The sequence below is a fragment of the Vulpes vulpes genome, chromosome 12 (genome assembly GCF_048418805.1).
Source record: "Vulpes vulpes isolate BD-2025 chromosome 12, VulVul3, whole genome shotgun sequence".
Classification (NCBI taxonomy): Eukaryota; Metazoa; Chordata; class Mammalia; order Carnivora; family Canidae; genus Vulpes; species Vulpes vulpes.
The window spans coordinates 50,360,932-50,381,440 of NC_132791.1; the positions used below are offsets into that span (position 1 = coordinate 50,360,932).

Genomic DNA, 20,509 nt, shown 5'->3' on the forward strand with positions numbered 1-20,509 from the left:
AGATCAATGGAGGGGTCAGCACCAGAGTCCTTTCAGAGCAGCTGCAGTGCAGGGAGCCACAGGGTGAGCTAAGGTCTTCTACTATTTCATAAGCTTATGTCCCACCTTCTAATCTGACTGTGGGTTTCTCCAGAGCAGATCCATTTCAGCCCCCAGAGAAGGCTGGCTGTTGAAAACAAGACAGGCACTGAGGGGGGAACTTGATGGGATGAGCACTGGGTGTTATGCTATATGTTGGCAAATTGAACTCTAATAAAAAAAATACAAAAAAAAAAAAAAAAAAAAAAACGGACTGCCACCATGCCCACCTACTATCCCTCTGTGGGATCTCGCTCTCAGAAAGCTGACAATTAACTAAAATACCTATGTGATTTTCTATTGCTTGCTCCACTTTGCTGTGAGCCAGATAGGGCATAGGAAAGCCTATCACCTGCTGGCCTGGGGATTCCTACCCTAGGATGAGGAGAATCCACAGCTCTTATCCTTATAGGGAAAGACCACAATGGTTTGGATCCAATAATGCTACCAAACAAGTTACATTTTCACCAACATTTGGATCACAGTATTATCGGGGGCTGCTGCATGGTCAAATAAACCTTAGGTAGTGTCTTCACACATCACTTGGCTGCTACCTTGAGTTCCCAGAAATTGGAAACAAGAACATGCTGCCATTTGCATTGAGAATGGTTAAAAAGAGTTGTATTTATATTACTCTTATAATGAAAAGGAAATGTTTTTACATTTCCTCATAATCACTGCACATGTCTCCTTAATACCCAATGAAGCAAATAAGATGAAAATTGGCATATTATGCTCGAGAGTAATCAGATGAAAAGTCAGACCCTTTGAAGAATGCCCAGTGTGTCTGTTCCAGTCCATGGATGTGTAGCTATCCTGAGTAGGGCCTAAGTGCAGGGCAACCAAAAGCATTCAGCAGCTTCCTCTTGTCACAGGGGGGAAATAAACTAATAAGCAAAATTTTCTTACTTATAAACTTCCTTCCCATAAATTTTACTTAAATATTGCCTATTAACCATTTCCACTGACCAGGACTCAAAATCAACAATCAAAACAAATAGCCAAATGGCAACAAATATTTGCAGAAAAAGGCTGTTTGGTTGTAGCAATTCAATTCAACTTATTGGATGGAGTAGAACAAGGAGACTCTCTATGTGAATAAAAGGATGTCTCCTGTACCATGTAGACCCCAAGAGGGGGTATATATTATCTGAGCCTCTTACTACACATCTTCATTCTTCTTTCTTTTGAACTGGTTCATTTTAACTCTGTAGAAGATGGTGGCCCACATCTCCCAAGATTACTTGTTAACTCCTGGTAAATAAAAAACTGCCTCTCTCCATCAGTCTCAAATACTCAGGTGAGAAAACCTGGTAGGCCAGTAAGTCAGGGTTCCACACCTAGTCTAGTAAGTTATATCCAGAGTGGTGAGGTCACACAATACCAAACGGCATAAGTCTGTCTAGTAACCTGGGCCATTCCAAGAGAGGGAGGTGGCAGTGAGAAGCTACTGCCTGAGGGACACCATGTGTCAGTGCTCTGGCAGGCCACAAAAAGTTCTATGCATCCAAGCAAACATCACTAAAACCCAGTGGGGAAACATTCAGTTTGAACATGTCCTCTAGAAACACTGTAAGCACTTTTCTTAGCCAGTAAAGGAAAAGAGGTGTGAGCACTTCTACAAACTTATTTAATCCTACAGAACAATAGGCTGTTTTGCAAATGAGATACTAAAGCTCACAGTAGTTAGGTAAACTGCCCTAGGTCACCTGGTCAGAAAACAGAGGAGCAAACTTCAAACCCAGGTGGGACTCCAAAACCCCATTTATTTTCCGTTCATTATTCACGCTGCCTCCCAAATGAATTCCACCCAAGATAAGTGCCGAGCACCAATGAAGCCAGTCCAGTGAGGTCTCTGGCCGCAGTGGCACAACAGCCAGCAGCCTCACGCTGGAAGGGCCTAGCAGGGAGCTGCCCATTGCTCTGTCCTAACACCCCAGGCACATCCCAAGTAGACCCTCTCAGCCCCCAGCTACTCGTAGGTGGTATACTGTTTCAAGTGCTACCAATGCCATTTTCCTGTTTGCGTTTTGTTTTTGTTTTTGTTTTGTTTTTACAGTTCGTTGCTCATCCTAACTGTCAGCAGCAATTGCTTACCATGTGGTATGAAAATCTCTCAGGCTTACGTCAACAGTCTATCGCTGTGAAATTCCTGGCTGTGTTTGGAGTCTCCCTAGGCCTCCCTTTTCTCGCCATAGCCTATTGGATTGCTCCGTGCAGCAAGGTACAGACCTGCTTAAGGCGCATGCCGTTTGCAGTGATTTCTTTTCTCCTTCGCATGACCTAAAGGCCATTCACTCAAAACAACAGCTCAGCATTTCCCCCCATGTTGAAAGAAGAGAGCCTTGTGATATCTAGCAAAAGTAGAAAACCACACAGACCTGCTTTCTTTTTTCCATCACTTTTCTAAAGAGAAAGGAGTGATAATATGGGAAATGTCAAATATACGAGGCATAATCTGATCAATATCAGGAGAAAGGAGAGACAGGCACTGTCATGCCTCTAATTATGCCATGTCCTCTACATTCACAGTAATAATTATAGCAATGGTCCTAGGAATAGGCAACATTTACTGAGTACTTTCTTTTGGCTAAGCCCTTTTCATGGAAGATCTCATTTCACTCCCTCAATTACATTGGGATGCATATTCTTTATGAAGTAGGTTCAGAAAAGAGAGATAATAGGCTGCGAGTAAAAATGCAGCTCCTGCTGGGCACTGCAAATCCATCTTCATGATATCCCAGTTTCCCTGGCTTCCTTGATTAGGCTCTGGCTCACACAGGCAGCTAATTGGGTCACAAGAAGGAAAAGACAAAGGAAACAGGAGAGCTGAAAAGGTACAGAGCTGGGTTCTCTTCTCACAGGGAAGCAAGGGACTGAAACTTCCCCCACTTCCCTCCCCACCATCCCTACAGCCCAGCCATCTGATCCAGAGTCACAGAAAGCCACAGCACTCACTCCAGCTTCAGGCAAGAGTTAGCAACCAGAGAACTAAATCATGGAGAAATGATTCCACAGGGAATCAGACCAGCTAATGTGATTAACAAAAAATGGAACCTTTTGTCAATTCTAATTAGAGGGAACTAAGACCAGGATGATGGGCTCAAGACTTCAGGGCTGCTGCCGAGGCCTCCTCATCAGGCAGGCAATGCACTCACTGCCTTAGAGTATGATGGGTAACAGAGTGAGGTTAGGATTCAGACTCCTTCTTCTGTAAAATGGTACTACAAAGTCCTCAAATTGAACATTTGTGGCATTCAACCTTACATTCACTGAGAATTTTCTTTGTCTACCATGCCACAGATTTCTAAATCAGAATTCCCCAAAGTTACATACAAAAATAAAGGCAAGATTTCTCGTCTTTCATTATGAGCTAAAAAAAAGGACAGTGAGCAAAAAACACCTAGCCAGATTTAAAGCTGGGTTAGAGTAGGTCATTGGTTCCAGGCACACATTTTCACATGGAATTACCTAGTCTGTCCTACAGGTTAGATCCTTGCCTTTATCCAGAGCCTAGATGGACAAGGTTGCTCACCTCCATATTCTTGGAGCCCCAAACTAATTTCAGGACATTAAGTCATTAAAATAACAGCCACTTGGATTGGTAGAGAAAGCACTGATAATCGTCACTTTTGCTAAGTGTGACATATGTGACAGCTACTAGAAAACTGGGATGATACTAGCAAACTGGTTTGCCTCTGCCTGCCTGGTGGCCTGGAGAAATACTGAGAAAGAAATGATACTCCAGTTGCTGACTCAATTTTTTAGATTTTCAGTAGGTCTGAGAAAGATCATCTTGGCCAGTATCAATCAGGCAGATGTGATGCCAAAAAAAAAGTACACATGGGAGAAATTTCTGGACTTTCCTGGGGTCCAGTAAATCCAGGAGACTGATGCCATCATGAAACAGAGGGTTCATGCCAATAGCAGTCTTCTAGAACATTCTGGAAGAAAATATGGTAGGAAAATTTAGCCCAACAGTAAGGCTTCCTCTCCTCTGCTCAGATACCTGTCTTGATTGACATCTTGTCAATCGTGGAGCTTCCAGTAAGACTAAGAAAAAGAATATCAAAGATAAATATGAGCGGGCCATTACACTGCTTGTGCCTTCTGGGCACTTTCTGGGCTGCAAGTCTGAGTTCAACACACTGGAGGGTGTGTCCATGTCGGAGTGACAAGTCTTAGTCTGTGGCATGACATCACTCTTTGTGGCACTGCTTATTCTAAGGTTCCCTCATTAAAGAGGGAAATTAGTTGACAAAGTTGCTCTAAGGCAGCCAAAGGGCAGATAAAACAGTCAAGATATCTTTAGTCTTTCCTTTCACCATGACAAAAGAAATCTTTTCAAGTTTGGCAAAGATACTATATTACTGGGGATTACAGAGGTACTTCTTATTCCATGTGAAGAAACCAGCCCTCTCCAAAGGATCCTGATGTCCAAAATACAATGTCCTCCCAAGGAAAGTGGCACAGTGGAGAAATATGTTAATGTGCTAGTATCCCTCCTCCTGAAGAGTCACTTCCTTTATACCTAATAAATCTATGAAAAATCCAGTGTCATCCCAGCAACTTCATATTCTAACCACATTAGGACACCTGTCTCAAAAAATTAGAACTTGATATTCTTTCATAAATGTATTCATAAAAATGTCACTGCTAAATCCCATCAACCAGCTAATGTCTAACAAACTGTTGAAGTTTCTGTTTCCAACTTAATGGTCCATTTACTTAATAGTTGCTGTCTTAATTTAGGGACCACTAGGGACACCAAAATTACTTGATTGGCCTGCCAAAATGATCTCATCATTTCTTTCCCTTTGAATCCTCATGGCTATCAATTCTACTTTTAAGTTTCTGAGGGTCCCTAAGAAAGACAGCTAAATAAGATTATAAGGTCAAGGGTGTCAACACAAGTTCAGCTTACTAATATAGTGGCTGGAGAGGGTAATCAAATCACAGATGTGTACATAAGGTGATAACAGCAGGTGTGGATCATGTGACAGGACTGCCAAGGTCAATAAAGAGAACAGTGATATTTTTCTGTGATTTCTCATCTTAATCACCAACATGGCTGAAGTCATGCAGCCCACTGGGAGGCTGGTGAGTTCTCACCTCATGGCTGCTCTCAGGTAGGTCTTTGCCTACAGAGCACTTCATCCTCTCAAGGAGTTCTTGATGCCAAATGCCCCTTATGGATCAATAGCCTGTGTTTGCATCCTTTGTTATTTCATTCTGATTCATAATTTAGGTTGCTTGCCTGTTAAAATCTGAAAGCTGAAAGAGTTAAGAGTCATTCTCAAGGGCCTCCACAGGGTCTCTATGGCAGGTGGATTGAAGAGTAAGTCAGCAATCTGGAAGTGTTAAGGAACAATACAAGTTCTAATTGTAAAGGTATGAGAGATGAAAATGATTTCCTCCATGCCTGTTAACCTTGATGGTTCAATTATCCTTATAACTCAGTCCTAGGACTCAGGCAGTAAGAGCTGTAAAGGACTTCAGCCTCCTACCTATTGTCTTTGCAAGGTACAAGCCATCCATTCATACACTGCCACATAACTCTCCACTGAAGAACACCAAAGTGTTAGCTGTCATGCCCCAACCCCTCAGCCGGGTGCCAAAAAAAAAAAAAAAAAAAACACCTAAGTGGAGTAACTCTGCAGCTTTGGAAGATCCCTGCTTTCCCTTGTCAAAGGTGAAGCAATTTGAAACAAGGGTCTTCACACCACGTGGTCCAGAGCCAACCAACCAGGAGAGGATGATGCCTCCAAAGGCCTCTGTGTCCCCCTACCTGCCTCTACCCAAGAGCACTAGATTAAAGAAAATCATGCTGTAATTTTTGAAGCATTGCCATGGAGGGAAAAATCTGTGCCCAGAAATAGAGCATATTTTGTTCTTACATTACAGAAGTGTCTACTCTTGTGCTTGCTTCAGCAGCACATATACAAAAGTATCCGCCCTCAAATCCAAAAGGAGAGTCCATTGCCTGTCCCCCCGCTAGGACAGGAGTCCAGAGTACCAGAAGGCTGATGACTTCCATACTTAGGCCTGTCTGAGCCTGGCAACATTCTCTCCCCAGATCTCTATTCGATTTCCTAGCACAGGGTATAGCCCTGCATCTCTCTCCACTAACAAATCAGCTAGTGATCTGAAAGGAAGGACCAACTCTTCCAGTTTATTTATTCTATCCAGTGCCCAAGATTATGGTGCACATAGACGGTACCCCCAAAGGGCTCATGGCATAAATGCTTTAGGACTCTGTATAGCTCCCACTTCATTAAGTGAAGCTTTATAAGCTTTGTAAGAGCCAGTTGAATTAAGTTTGCCCTTAGGAGAATCGCCTGAGGCTCTCCAGTGCCACACAATAAGTGCTTCCTATGTGCCAGGAGCTGCTCTGCTTTGTACATATTATTCATTTCTTTTATCAACCCTACATGATAAGTTATATATTTTATCCCTACTTTACAGAGGAAGAAACTAAGACACAAAAGGATTAAGTAAATGCCGAAAACTACGGAGTTGTAATTTAAACCTAAGATCTCTGGCTTAAAACACCTGACCTTAACCATTGCACACCCACATACACATACACATACACATACACACATGCACACACACACACACACACACACACACAACCTGCCATCTACCCTTTCCAGTACATCAGCCACATTACAACCTTCAGTGCTGAAGGTAAACATCTCAACTGCTGACTACTTCACTTTGCAATGGACTAGATTCATAAGGTCAGAGGTAGCAGGACATTTCTAGAAGAGAGGAGTCAAAACCATGATATGACAAACTATATTCTTTCCTTTTCCTTCCTGAGAAACCCCTACCTTCAAGAGTCCACTATCACTCAGCACCTCTTCAGCCCACAGGACAAAGGGTGGATTCACATGGTCATGTAAGAATGCCCAGATTAGAAACACCCAATGAACATCCTCCTGTCCCACCCCACCCCCAAAAAGGAAGTTTTCTGAGCCCTAGGTTAGACATTTTGAATAAAAATTTTACAGGTAGCATACAGAGAAATTTTTCCCTAAGTTAACCAGGATCTCTAACCACTCTGGCCTTGAAGATGTGTGTGTTTCTTTTTGGAGCACTTGATCCAAAGTTTGCATCCATTCAGCTTTCCAACTTATACACACTAAGCCCTTCCTTGAGGACACTGGCACCTGGCAGTGAGTGAAGGTGGCATTTAGTGACACAATACTGGGTAGAGATGGTAGAAACATTCTCCAGGTGGAGACCTACTTTGCAGGCATGTGGCTACCAGGTCCCCATTGAGATGCTTACACTTGTGGTTAGGGCTAAGAGCCCAGTGGCATGGGACACAGAGCTGTGCTAACTAGTAAAAGTCCACCTCTGATCGCTCACCAATACCATTTGTTTGCAGCTAATTTAAGAGCATTACTCAGTTGTTCTCATATTCATATATTTCCCAGAGATGAAGAAGAGTACCCAGGAGGTCTGGGGTGAGCCAGGCATTGAGATACAATAAGCATGCATTTCCTGCTATCAGTTTTCTGCTCATAAGGTCCAAGTAAAGACAGAACTGCTTTGGCCCACTCCTCAGACTCACCAATTTTGCCCTGGTGAGCAAACAGCAGAGCAAGCCAAGGCCTATATCTCCCAAAGCTCTACAGTCTTTTTCCATACCTAACACTATTCCTTGATCCAGCTTTCATGATTCCCCAGAAAAGAGGTGCTGGCATACATTGGCTGACTTTTCTCCTTTCTTTTAGTTCACCAGGTGACCTTAAGAAAGGAGGAAGTTTTCCCCAGGTGTAATTTGTTTCAAAAATTATCTTTGTGAGACAAATAGGAAATGTCACACACAAAAGAGAAAAAGAACAAAAGCTACTGAAATGATTTGATCTCATCTGACCTTAATCAAAGTTTGACCAATTAAAAAGAAGTCTACAAGCCCAGAAGAAAAAGAGGAAAGGAACATTAATACTTAACCTCACTTTCCTCTCTATGGCCCAGATCAAGTGGGAAATGAACCCAGGGTAATCTTCCAAAGGCCCACAGGGCCTTAATAGGGTTTTTTCTTATGTTTGCAGCAGATAACAGCAATTTTTATAGACTCATCTTCTGTTAGACAATAACAACTTGAAGGCGGCAACAGAGAGAACATTAAATGCCTCAAACCATGTCTTCTGGGGAATCCCAAGGCCACCTCAGGTTCAGCTATGTGCAGCTTCCTGCATCAGGTGCCCTTCATTGTGTCCTCATCCAGGTCATCACCACAAGATGCTACATAGAGCCCACTGATAAAGGATTGGAAACCTGGCCATCAATCCCTTAAGATTTGGGTCTATCTCCATGGTCCCCAGCTTTTTCTGACACTTCTGGGACCGTGCTGTGATACACAAGATCTGACATCTCTTTCCCTCTGCTCGGCTCTCCCCACTCCTCACCCCATGGTCAGCTTCCATCTTCCCTCCACTCTCACCAGTACCCCAACTAGGACACAGTGACAAGAAACAAAGCAGTGACTATTTAAGTCTCCTGGGTACACCAGCATCCTGGTTGGGAAATAGAGCTTCAAGATTCGAACAGAGTCAACTAAAATGCTGAAAAATTCAAACTAGCTATTCGATATATAAATCAACACAAGCCACAGTTTAATTCACTTTTCTTAATGAATTTACATGAGATGTTTTATTTGTCCTTACATTTAACCTGTGCATTCTGAATTTAATGAATCTACCTAGAGCCAAAATTAATCTATTGTCTGATTTTGTTAATAATGAAATTAAACATTACAAAGAAGCACCATTTATAAAATGTCTGTAGGCTCCATGGTTTTCAGGTAACTAGAATTTCAGGTTTTCAAGCACTAGATAGATTAGTGCCATATGACATCTGACAATGCAAATGAACCAAGTTTTTTCCAGCATAGCAGGGATTCCCAATGTCTAGGCTTGAGATCCTGGGTTTAAAAAAAAAAAATTAAACAACCATTTTTAAAATTTCTATAGATAGGTTCTATGGCACTAGAATCATAATAAATCATGTTACACTAATAACCACAACAATTAGAGTGGATGATTACCATGCTGAAGCATATTAAAAGAACATTACCAAGCCATCTGACTTATAAATGTTACACTGAACATAGTCATAATTAGGGAATTTTTACCTGCAAAAACCCCTGTAACTGGTCTTCTACTGAACCAACAGTCCATCTCGTGGGTGATATTTCACTCTAGAACTACTGAATGAGGCAGAATGTGAATGTCAAATAACCAGACAATGGCTACAGGTAGACATCTACACTAGAGAAGGAATTGGTCTTCAGAGAAGGTTTCCCTCTTTGCTCGTCTGATTAGCATATGAGGGGGAGGGGTAAGATTTGGTGCTTAAGTGCAAGTGATGGCAGTGACCTAGAAGGGACCTATGTGAGTTCACTAACAGGGGTTAGCAGACTAACTGGGCAGCCCAGAGTTTAGTCCTCAAAAACCAAAGTATCCTCTGGATGGCACACACCAGGGCCAGAGAAGATGTGCCCAACATTAGCTCCTTAACAGGGCATCTTCTAGATCATTTCAGGCCCACATGGAACAGCTCCACAACTCAACTGTGCACTAGAGCTACAAGTGAAACCTCAGTAAGTTTTAGAGTAGTATCAAAGACGCTATGATCTATACACAATGTACAATAAAAATAGAATTTTTTAAAGAATGAGAAAAGAGTCCTCTATGTCTAGAAATTAACCTGTGGTTTAAAAATGAAATCCAAAGGGAAGTTGTAAAATACTGATAACTGAATATCATGAAAATACTATCTGTCAAATTTCTTGGAATATGGCTAAAGCAGTACCTATTCCAAAATGCAGAGCTTTAAGTAAAAACTTACCAACATATAAGAAATACTGAAAACAAATCATAAAAAACAAAACTCAGGAAAATGGACCAAAGAGCAACATGGCATATCCAACATGTATTTTCTTTAAATTCTGAACTCTACTAAGATAGAGAGGGTTTTTCCCCCCAGATTTGAATGGCAGAAGATGCATATCCACATGGTTGGGAGAAGTCGTGCATATTACAGCACAATGATACATCAGTGTGTTCTACTCCTGTTTTATACCATTCCCACTAAATCTTCTAAATACGGGGGGGAAATGAATTCAATAGAAAATGCTATTTGGTTAAGCATCATCTCACAGAAAAGTTCAAGAGAAAATGTCTGGGCTCAGTCAGTAGCATCTGTCCCTGATGAAGGATTCTCTGGTTAAAACTTTGGCAAAAGCATTTTAAAGAGAGACCTGCACCCACCTATAGCTGCCAGTTTAATGTATCTTGTACATATTTTGTTTCCAGCTAGGAAGAACCCTGAGGAGCCCTTTCATGAAATTTGTAGCCCATGCAGTTTCTTTTACAATCTTTTTGGGATTGTTAGTTGTGAATGCATCAGACCGCTTTGAAGGCGTTAAAAACCTGCCTAACGAAACCTTCACAGACTACCCGAAGCAGATCTTCAGAGTGAAAACCACACAATTCTCCTGGACAGAAATGCTCATCATGAAGTGGGTTTTAGGTAAGCAGTCACTTGGTCCTTTATTCTCTCCTCCCCTATTAATAATAGGACATTATTAAATTCTGACTTCTCAAACTCCTTTCCTCTTGAGTGTACTCTGGCAGTCAAAATGGTGAGCAGGTGACCAACAAAGAAGCCAGAGTCAACTTCTATATATGCTGGTGTGTAAGACACACAGTCCTTTAATATGAACCCTAACTGTGGAAGGAGATGTTTGGATGAAATTTGCTACATGCTTTTACTTATACATGTATAGAAAGTGATGGTAAAGTAGCCTTGCATGGGAAAATATATTTTCATCATTTAACTACAGTCTACCAGAAGCTTTAGGAAATCAAGGTCTGCTTCTAGAAAAGAGTATAAAATTGCATAGCTTAAATGATATTTTTGTCACTGAATACTAATGTATAGTAGAATGGAGATGATAAATATAAATCTAAAAAGTTAGGGGAGTAACACTTTCTCATGCTTTGTGTTAATGAACATTGTGAAGTTCCGACATTCCTTTCTGTGGTGATACTTTGTTCCGCCAAGGTCTACCACTAGAAGTGCCAAGGAAATTTTCCCAATTGCCCCACTGACTAGCCAAGAAAGACCATCTCTCTTTTGCCCACTTCTTAAAAACTATTATTAAGAGGAACAAACAAGATAAACTAAAATGGTAAAAGCTAAAACTGTATAGGCAAAATGTGATATAGATTTTTTCCTACACTGAAAAATGTAAAACTATGTGATAAAAAAAATCAGACATGGTGAGAAAAATGAAAAACTATAAAAGTTATCATCAGTGACACTGTACATAACTAAAACCTGATCAATAAATTATAATATATGCATCAAAAAGACAGGAATTTGATGAGAATGTTTTGAGCAAAACAAAACTGAAAACAGAACTGAAAAATTTTAACTCTGCACTATCAAGATGTACCCAACTAATTAAATTGCCCTAATAGTATGCACCCCAGATTTTGCTTTCTTCACAAAAATTCAATAATGGTATAATTTTCACTATGTTTATGTTAACAAACATTGAGTCAAAATGTACACAGGGTCAAAGTGTCTGTGCCATCAATCAACAAAGTCACGAACAAGTACTTGAAAACAGCCCAGCATATGGCCTGCTTAAGTGAGAGAACCTAAGGGAGCCACAGCAGTTGAACTATGTGAGAACATCCTATAATGTCCTCAGCCCAAGCAGAGAATGATGGGAGCTAAGGTCTCTGAGCTGGGTCTCTAAATATGAAGAGAGAGATAAGAAGAATGGTTTGATCCAAAGGAAAGAGGCAAGAGAGCACACCACAGGCTTTTCATCAACCAGCCAATCTATGACCAAGGGTTCACTTGGAGTCACCGGCACTAAAGTTGTAAAGAGACATTAAAGCCTGTGGCAGAGGGATCCCTGGGTGGCGCAGCGGTTTAGCGCCTGCCTTTGGCCCAGGGCGCGATCCTGGAGACCCGGGATCGAATCCCACATCGGGCTCCCGGTGCATGGAGCCTGCTTCTCCCTCTGCCTGTGTCTCTGCCTCTCTCTCTCTCTGTGTGACTATCATAAATAAATAAAAATTAAAAAAATAAAAATAAAAAAAAAATAAAATAAAAATAAAGCCTGTGGCAGAGTGAATCCTGTGACCTTTCACAGTGCAGGGTCTACCGCAATTCTCCATAGTATGCCCTCTGTGGATAAACTAAACACTTTAATACTGCAGTGGACAGAATGTTTGTAAGACTCCAAATCCATATGGGAAAACCCTAACCCCAGTGTGTTAGGAGGTGGGGCCTCTGGGAAGGGATTGGGTCATGAGGACAGAATGCTCATGAATGGGATTAGGGCCCTTATAAAAGAGCCTCAGGGAGCTCTCTCACTCTCTCCTTGCCCTGTGAGGGCAGAACAAGCAGTCTGTAACCCAGAAGAGGGCTCTTGCCAGAACCTGCATACACTGGCATCTGATTTCAGACTTCCAACCTCCAGAACTGTGAGAAATAAATTTCTCTTGTTTACCAGCCACTCAGCCTGTGGTATTTTGTTATAGCAGACCAAACTGACTAAGACACAGATTTAAAAACAAAACAAAAACAAAAACACCATAACTCACATGTTGAGTTCATGGATAAAAACTTAAGGGGATTTATGGTCCCACTCACTCACCCACCACATTTCCCCACCTGGCTCCCAGGGAGAAGACTGTGGTGAGTGCAACCACCCTTGCGCTTAAGTGGTAGAGCCACTATATGTTCATGGCTCCTACTGAAGCATGACTTTCTTCTGAGTTCTCATACTTCTCTTCCTGGATGTCAGGGCACTGTCCCAGGAGGAGGCATTTATCTGCAGCTACAGGGGATCCAACTCCCAATTCTTGCCCATCAAAGCAAAGCTGAGTTTTTAAGACTGTTACATGAAAAGTACTGGGGAGGGGAGGACTTATTTCTATTGACCTATTTCCTGTTATATTTCAGGTGGAAGACAGATTCTAACTACTTTCTCTTATTTAGATAATTTTTTCAAACCTTTAATTATGAATAATTTTAAGAATATGCAAAAATCAAGACAAGGGTATAATAAACCCCATGGACCAACCTCTTATGTTCAACAATCAGCAAGTTGTGGCTAATCTTTGTTTCATCTATACCTTCTCGAGTTCTCTTTCCCAACAGTATAGTATCCTGAAGCAAATTTCAGAGCTTATATTTCATCTATAAATGTTTTTGTGTGTATCACTAAAAGATAAGTTTTTTTCTTTTTTTCAATCATTTTTCTCTCTGTGCTCGAAATTCACTGATAATTTTTCTGCATTGTCTGTGATTTTAATCCCCTATCAGTGAATTTCTCCTTTCAGATATCATATTTTTCATTCTTGAAATTCCATTTGGCTCTCCTTTTACTCTTTCATTTCCTTCTTCATGATGTTCACATTTTCCTTTAAATCCTTGAACATATCATCCATACTTACGGTATCCTTAACACCAAATTCCATCACTTCTGTCAGTTCTGGGTTACCTTCTAATACCTAATCCTTTCCTGACACGGATCAGAAAATGACATTTAATCAGAAATTGAATGATGGACACTCTTTATGTTATGTTGTTGAGCATCTAGATTTTGTTATCTTCCTTGAAAGAATGTTTGCCTTTATTCTGACAGGCTGTTAAATTACCTGCAGATGAGTTTAGGGTTTTTCAAGCTTTCTTAGAATGAATCTGGAAAAATTTAACCATAAACACTATTTATCCTTATACTATAAAGACAGACATCTGGGATCTCTATCAAATGCCCTGGATAATCAACAAGGAACCTCAACTCTGGATGGTCTGAGCTCAAACATCATTCCACTCTCAGTGAGCTCTGGAACCATTCAGCTTGCAGTTCTCTGGCTGTTGTTTGTGGAGCTTTACTCTGGGCATTTACAACTTAGTGTTTGGGAAATGTTCAAAAGGACCCACAAGTAGTTTTCTGGACATTTGTGGTTTTGTTTTCTGGTTTGCATAGTATACTTCTCTCTGTTGTGTGGTATAGTCTAGAAATTAACCTGTGGTTTAAAAATGAAATCCAAAGGGAAGTTGTTGTGTGGTATAGTTCACAACAACTAATCACCTCTGCCTTCCTACACTCTAGTCTTTGTCGCTTAAACTCTGGGACTGTCTTTCATTCTTCTGGGACCCCTCTCCATGCACTGCAAACTAGAATGTTCCTCCAAAAAGAAAGACATGATGTTCAAGTGAAGTGGCTTACCATGCTGGTTTCCTTTTAATGAAGGAATATTTGTTTTGAATGTCTGAGGAGAGTTTTTTTCTTTATCTCTTTTTTCTTTTTCAGTTTATTACTCCATAATGGCTGGTAATAGAAACCAGAACTCCTTTTCTAAAATAGAACCACAAACATAAAAGAAAATTAATAATAGTATTTCATATCTTCAAATATCTAGTCAGCACTCAAATTTCTCTGATTGAGGAGACAAATTGAATAATGACCTGCATAGCTTGCTTTCTCTCTTCCTTCAGGTCTCTGTTCAAATTTTACCTTCTCAGAGTAGTTGAGCAGTAAAAGTATGCCCTCCCATTCCCTTACTCTGACACAGTGAAATCTGAACAGAAATCTAAAGCAAAAGAAGAAGTAAGCTTTGTAGACATCTGGGTGAAAAGCCTTGGATTTGGGGGAACAGCAAGGAAACCAGTTTGGCTGAAGCATAGTGAATAAGGAGGAGAGAACAGAAATGAACTCAGAGGGATAAGCAAAAGTGGATCATGCAAGGCCTTGTGGGCCATGGTACAGGTTTTGATTTTATTCTGACAAGAAACCACTGGAAAGTTCTAAGCACAGAAGTGACATAATATGTCTTAATTTTCTTATGGTTCACTGGTTGCTAAGTACAGGACAGAGAATTCTGGAACAAGGGCAGAAGCAAGGAGATAAGTCAGGGGGCCACTACAGTAATTCAGGCAGAAAATGGTTTGTTTTGAGGAGGTGGTAGATGGTGATTACATTCTGAAGGTAAAATCAGTAATATTTACTATTGGACTTTGTGTGGGGTGTGAGAAAAAGAGAGCAGTCAAGGAAAATTCCATGTGTTTCAGCTCAAGTAATGGTATAATAGAGTCAATCACTGTGACAGGAAAGACCAGGGGAAGAGCAGTTTGGAGAGGAAGTAGAGACGGAAATCAGGAGTTCAGTTTGAGATGTGTATTAGACATCCAGGTGGAAATGTCAAGGAGCACTTGGATATCCATGTCTGAAGTCCATAAGTACATAAGGAGAGGGTGGGACTGAAAACATAAATATGAGCATGTCAGTGTATTTAAAGTAAATTGTGTGCAATCACCCCAACTGCAAATATGGTCAGACAAACCGAGGATCAAGCCCTGAGGCACAAGGATATTTAAAGGATGGAAAGATGAGAAGTCTCCAGTAAAGGAGAACAGTTAAGAGGAGAGCCTAGAGAGTGGTGTTGAAGCCAAAGAACCAGTGGAATGCTGACAGATCAAGTAACATGAAGCCTGAGACCTCACCACTGAATGTGGAAGCAAAGTTCCTGAGTAGCCAAAGGGGATGGGATCCAATATGCAAGTAGAGGACCCAGCTATAGCAGCACTGTGGACTCCTCCTATTTTCTTAAACAGGTGTTCCAGTGTTAAAAATGAGTGGAGATGTAAATGCCTAGTATGGTAGGAAAATACACTTATAGGGATGTAGAAAAGAGCTTGGGACTGGGTGTCAGGAAACCCAGTCTTGTGTCCCTTTCTCCTTGGTGGCCCTGCCTGTCTGAATTTTAGTTTTCACATATATAAAATGTGAGGCTCAAGCTCTCCCTCATCCCACCCACCACCCAGGGTTACAAAATCTTCCAGGACAGTGCTAAGTCTTAGCTCCAAAATCACACAGTAAGGTCTGGCCAAGAATGAAATTATAAATATGGGCTGGGTTCCTTACCTAATTCATTCTTTAAAAAAAAAAAAAAAAAAAAAAGATTTTATTTATTTGACAGAGAAAGAGAGAGAGAGGACACAAGCACAGGTATTGGCAGGGAGAGGGAAAAGCAGGCTCCTCATGGAGCAGGGACCCTGATGTGGGACTCGATCCCAAGACCCTGGGATCATGCCTGAAGACAGATGCTTAACGTACTGAGCCACCCAGGTGCCCTAATTCATTCTTTTGATAGTTTCCTCATTTATTCAGGTAAAATTTCCAAGAAGACTGCTCCAGTCAACTTTCCAAAGTTTCTCCCAACAAGTTAGATCAGTTGTCTGCTCTGCTTATCACACTTAGAGATGGTCTGGCTACTCAGGGTGAAGCCTAGGCTCTCCCTCATGGCCTGAAGGTAGGCTATGATGGTCTACTGGGGCTTCACTAGCCTCCCCCACTACCAGTCTCCAGCCCCACTCCCTCACTTTTGAGCCATACTCAGCCTCAAATACCCCAGAAAGAGCCTGTTCTCTGGCACTTCCACATCCACCATCTGGAACATTTTGCCAGCCCCTCCTCCTTCAATTCCTGGTTCCTCACACCAAATATCACCTCCTCCATGAATTCACTCCACTCAGTGAACAAATAGAAGTTGTTCCAAGAACTGTGCTGGGTCTCATGATTACAACACTGACTGTTCTTATCATTCTATCTCCACAAACAATACCTGGACATTTTCATTACAGCATCTGTCATCCTAGAACATTCATTATTGCTTGTGATGCATTTGTCTTGAGCACTAGACTGAGCTTGCTAGGGAAAGGCTTTCTTCCTGGTTATGGTATCCCCAGAATGGTGGCTGGCACTGAATCAGCACTCAACAATGTCTATCAAGTGGGTGGATGAGTTCCTACCCAATAAGAGTAAGTTTGTGCCTAGTACAGGGCATGGTAGTTGCAGCCTAGTGGAGAGCAAGAGTCCTGTCTACTTTTGTACAACTTTCTTACCATCCTCGTATGTTAAGTTTTTTCACCTGTAAGGTGAAGATAATTACAGTTTAACTAGCTAGAAGGCTACTAGGAAGGTTTACTGTTGCTCAAGTGTTTAGCACAGGGCCTGGCACCTAGCAGTTCACAGTATTTGTTAGCTACTAAAATTAAAGAAAGAGGAAGAGTTTTGTTAGAAAGTTTTAAATCTATTAATATCATCTTCCCGGCTGGAAAACAACTGAATTCCAAATGTGCCTGAGACCCAGATTTGTTGCAAAGGACCAGCCACTGAGATAGTATTTGGATGTCAGGGCCTCAGGGCATATTGGCCCTTCTGAGAGTTCACAGAACACCTACATTTTGGCCCAGCGAGAAGCTGACCTGAAAGGATCCATAGGCCTCCTCAGAGGGGGTGGGGTAAGTCTGCTTTGCTGAGGACCCTGGGACAGTGTAGAGGATGCCCTGAGGTCAGGACCATTTAAAGAATGTGCATATTTAAGTCTCACAGGATTCTGAAAGAGGGATCCCTTCTGAATAGCATCTGAAGCATGGGTGGGAGTGAAGGCCCTTTGAACTGCCAGAGCGCCATCTCACCAGCCTGCAGGCCATTATTCAAAACCTGCCCAAATGAGCTACTCCTTTCCCCCAAGGCTTCCCGGCACTTCCTAGACCTTTCCACTAACAGCCATCCTTATTATCAGTGACCTTGTTCTCTGGGCTCCAGGCATCCCCGAGTGAAGGGGATTTTGCCTGAAGGAGGCACCAGTGCCCAGCATCCTTACCCCTGAGCTCCTGGGCTCTAAACACTCCTCTGATTGACAAGCTGGAGGCAAGAACTTGGATAGAAAATGCTGAACTACCCTCAGCCCCCTGGAAGCAAGGGGCCTAATTTCACTCACTAAAGTACTCAATTTCACACATTTCTTTTTTCATTAAGCATTCCTGCTGTTCAAACCCCTGCTTTTAGTCATGGCCTTGGAATATTTAAATTAGCCTGGGTGAGTTAATATTTGATCTAGTAAAACTGACGAGTGTATTTGACTATGGGGGAAATGATTTGCAATACCCATGGGAGGAGCTACTATATTGGTCAAAAAAACCAGTTTTCTATAAACAATTTATTTGCATTTCAGATTCATAGAGCTTTTAGTGTTTGAAATTACCCCCAAAACTCCAAAAGTATCAAGGAACTTTTCTAAGGTCAAATACGAAGGAAGCGGCCAAAGCTAGAACCTGAACCCAGGGCTTCCTTGGATTCCAATCCTTCATTGGATTAAGGCCAATGACAGCCCTAAGTGATAGCCTGCAACTGTCCTAGTGCCAAACTAAAAGCACTTCCACTAAGACATTAGGAATTTTAATTTGAGGGTAGACAAAAGCAATAAACATTACTTCCTTCAGCCTGTAATGGTTTTTCTAAAAACATTTCTAAAATATCTATTTAAACTGGCACAACTGAAAGTAATTTCAGCGTTAAGAAAATTATTACTTCGCCAAATTACCATACAAATTCTGAAAGGGTAAGCTTGAGAACTGTGGTCTGCAAAGAAAAAATAAGGCAAGGTGGGGAGTGGGAGTATCTTGTTAACAGTCCTACAATGTTTTGGGATATTTCCTATTGTGTGGCCTCTGATTGGACACAGACATGTAAATCTTAGAATCTACTTCATCAAAGCCATGACTCCTCTAAACAGACTCTCTCAAATTACTTTTCTCCTTAGAGAAATATTTAGTTTCAATTCCTCTTATATAATGAACCACTTCAACCAAAAAAGGGACAACTCTGCTTAAAACTGTCCCTGGGCAGAGGAGAAATGATCTAGTGTGGCAGATGTGGGCCTGTAACCAAGTCAGCCATGCTTCTGTGCCCATGACCCTTTGTCTGCTCCTAGTATCATCCCTGACTCCAGGCTTTGTAGGCAGCTAAGTCCCCAAAGGCCACCGAATTATAATGTGGTCATCTGCCAGTGTGCTTGAGTTTGAGGTCCAGAGGAGACAGAAAAGGGAACACAAGCAAACAGCTGGAGTGGAACTGTTGAGGGACTTGGGAAGACCTGCTTTGCTGAAATCCAGGATGTATGGACACAGATCACAGAAAGGTCTGACAGCCCAGCTCTGCAGTCTGAACTTTATTTTGGGGTTGAGAGGGGGAAGTGACCATGATCTGACCTGTTTTTGAGGAGGTAAGAAGGAAGTGAAAAGTGAGAGGGCAGGATGGATCTGGGAGTCCACCAGCGGCGATCTGCAGAACTGTAGTGATCCATGATGACACCTGAGGAGTCGGGGCTGTAAGAGAGGGGGTACTGGATAATGGTGGGACTAAGAGGCATGGAAGGACAAGGAGGCCAACTTAGAATATGTGATATTTCTGGTCCTGGCAGGGCATTCACTTAGAGCAGTCTCTCTGCACAGTGAAAATTTAGTTTTTAAGCTTTTAAGAAAAATCAGAAATTATTTACCTGTGGGATATCTGCAAGGAATTGAAAGACAAAGCTGCAAGGGTGGACCCCCTTACTCAAGATCAGGGGGAAAAATGAAAATGGCTGAAATCTTGGAAAGCAACTGCCTTTAAGGGATGGGGGAAGGGGATGAGGAGCAAACAAAGAAGGCTGAGCAGGGGCAGTGAGAGAGGCAGGAGCCTATGGGAAAGCAAGCCCTCCTTCTGATGCACAGGAGCCAGGAGAGTGCCAAAAGAGGCAAGCAGTGTTAACATTTTGGGAGGGAGTAGTTGGTGAGTGAAATTGTTTCACTCACTGACCACTTAGCAACTGTCTTACTACATTAACCTCCTAAGTATGCAGGCTAAGTTAGCACACAGAATGGGCTGGTTCTGCATCAAATCTTACCCAGGTGTGAGTAGTTACAGAGACGACTTAATGTCATTTACAAAACATTCTATTCTGCACATTACTGGCTCTGAATCCAACTTTATGTCTTGAAGAAGCAGAATAACATAGTGGTCAAGAGCAAAGGCTTCATGGGCAGACATTCTATTTTCAAATTCCAGATCTCCTGCCTCCTAGCTGGGCACAGTACAATTCTCTGTACCTAATGAAACATTAACTCCAAAAATGATTAACAGGATGTACTTCATGGGGCTGTTGCAAAGATTTAACGGAGTTAATATACACATACACAAAACAGTGTCCAGCACATAGTAAATGCTCAAAAATGTTTTCGAATCATTAAGTTTTTTTTTTTTAAGATTTATTTATTCATGAGAGATACAGAGAGAGAGAGAGAGAGAGAGAGAGGCAGAGACACAGGCAGAGGGAGAAGCAGGCTCCATGCAGTGAGCCCAATGTGGGACTTGATCCCGGGTCTCAGGATCACACCGTGGGCTGCAGGTGGCACTAAACCGCCCTGCCAGATTTGGCTGCCCAAATCTTTAAGTTTTAATAACCTAAATCAATTTAGCTGAATAATCAATTGAGACAGATAATAGCAGTATTCAATTCAAAAATATTCCAAGTCATACAGAAGCCACATATTTAAATGT

At 41.7% G+C, this 20,509-nt stretch overlaps 1 protein-coding gene across 5 annotated transcripts in view; it reads left to right on the forward strand.

Annotated features, from left to right (window-relative positions):
* Positions 1-20,509, forward strand: part of TRPC7 (transient receptor potential cation channel subfamily C member 7) — a 143,587-nt gene that overhangs the window by 85,368 nt on the left and 37,710 nt on the right. For 3 of the 5 annotated variants that reach the window (XM_072728538.1, XM_072728539.1, XM_072728542.1), the window contains 2 exons: positions 2,138-2,302; positions 10,410-10,626. In XM_072728538.1, coding sequence (XP_072584639.1) covers positions 2,138-2,302; positions 10,410-10,626 — 382 coding nt within the window. The remainder of the gene's footprint in view (positions 1-2,137; positions 2,303-10,409; positions 10,627-20,509) is intronic. The other 2 variants (XM_072728540.1, XM_072728543.1) reach the window with 1 other exon arrangement.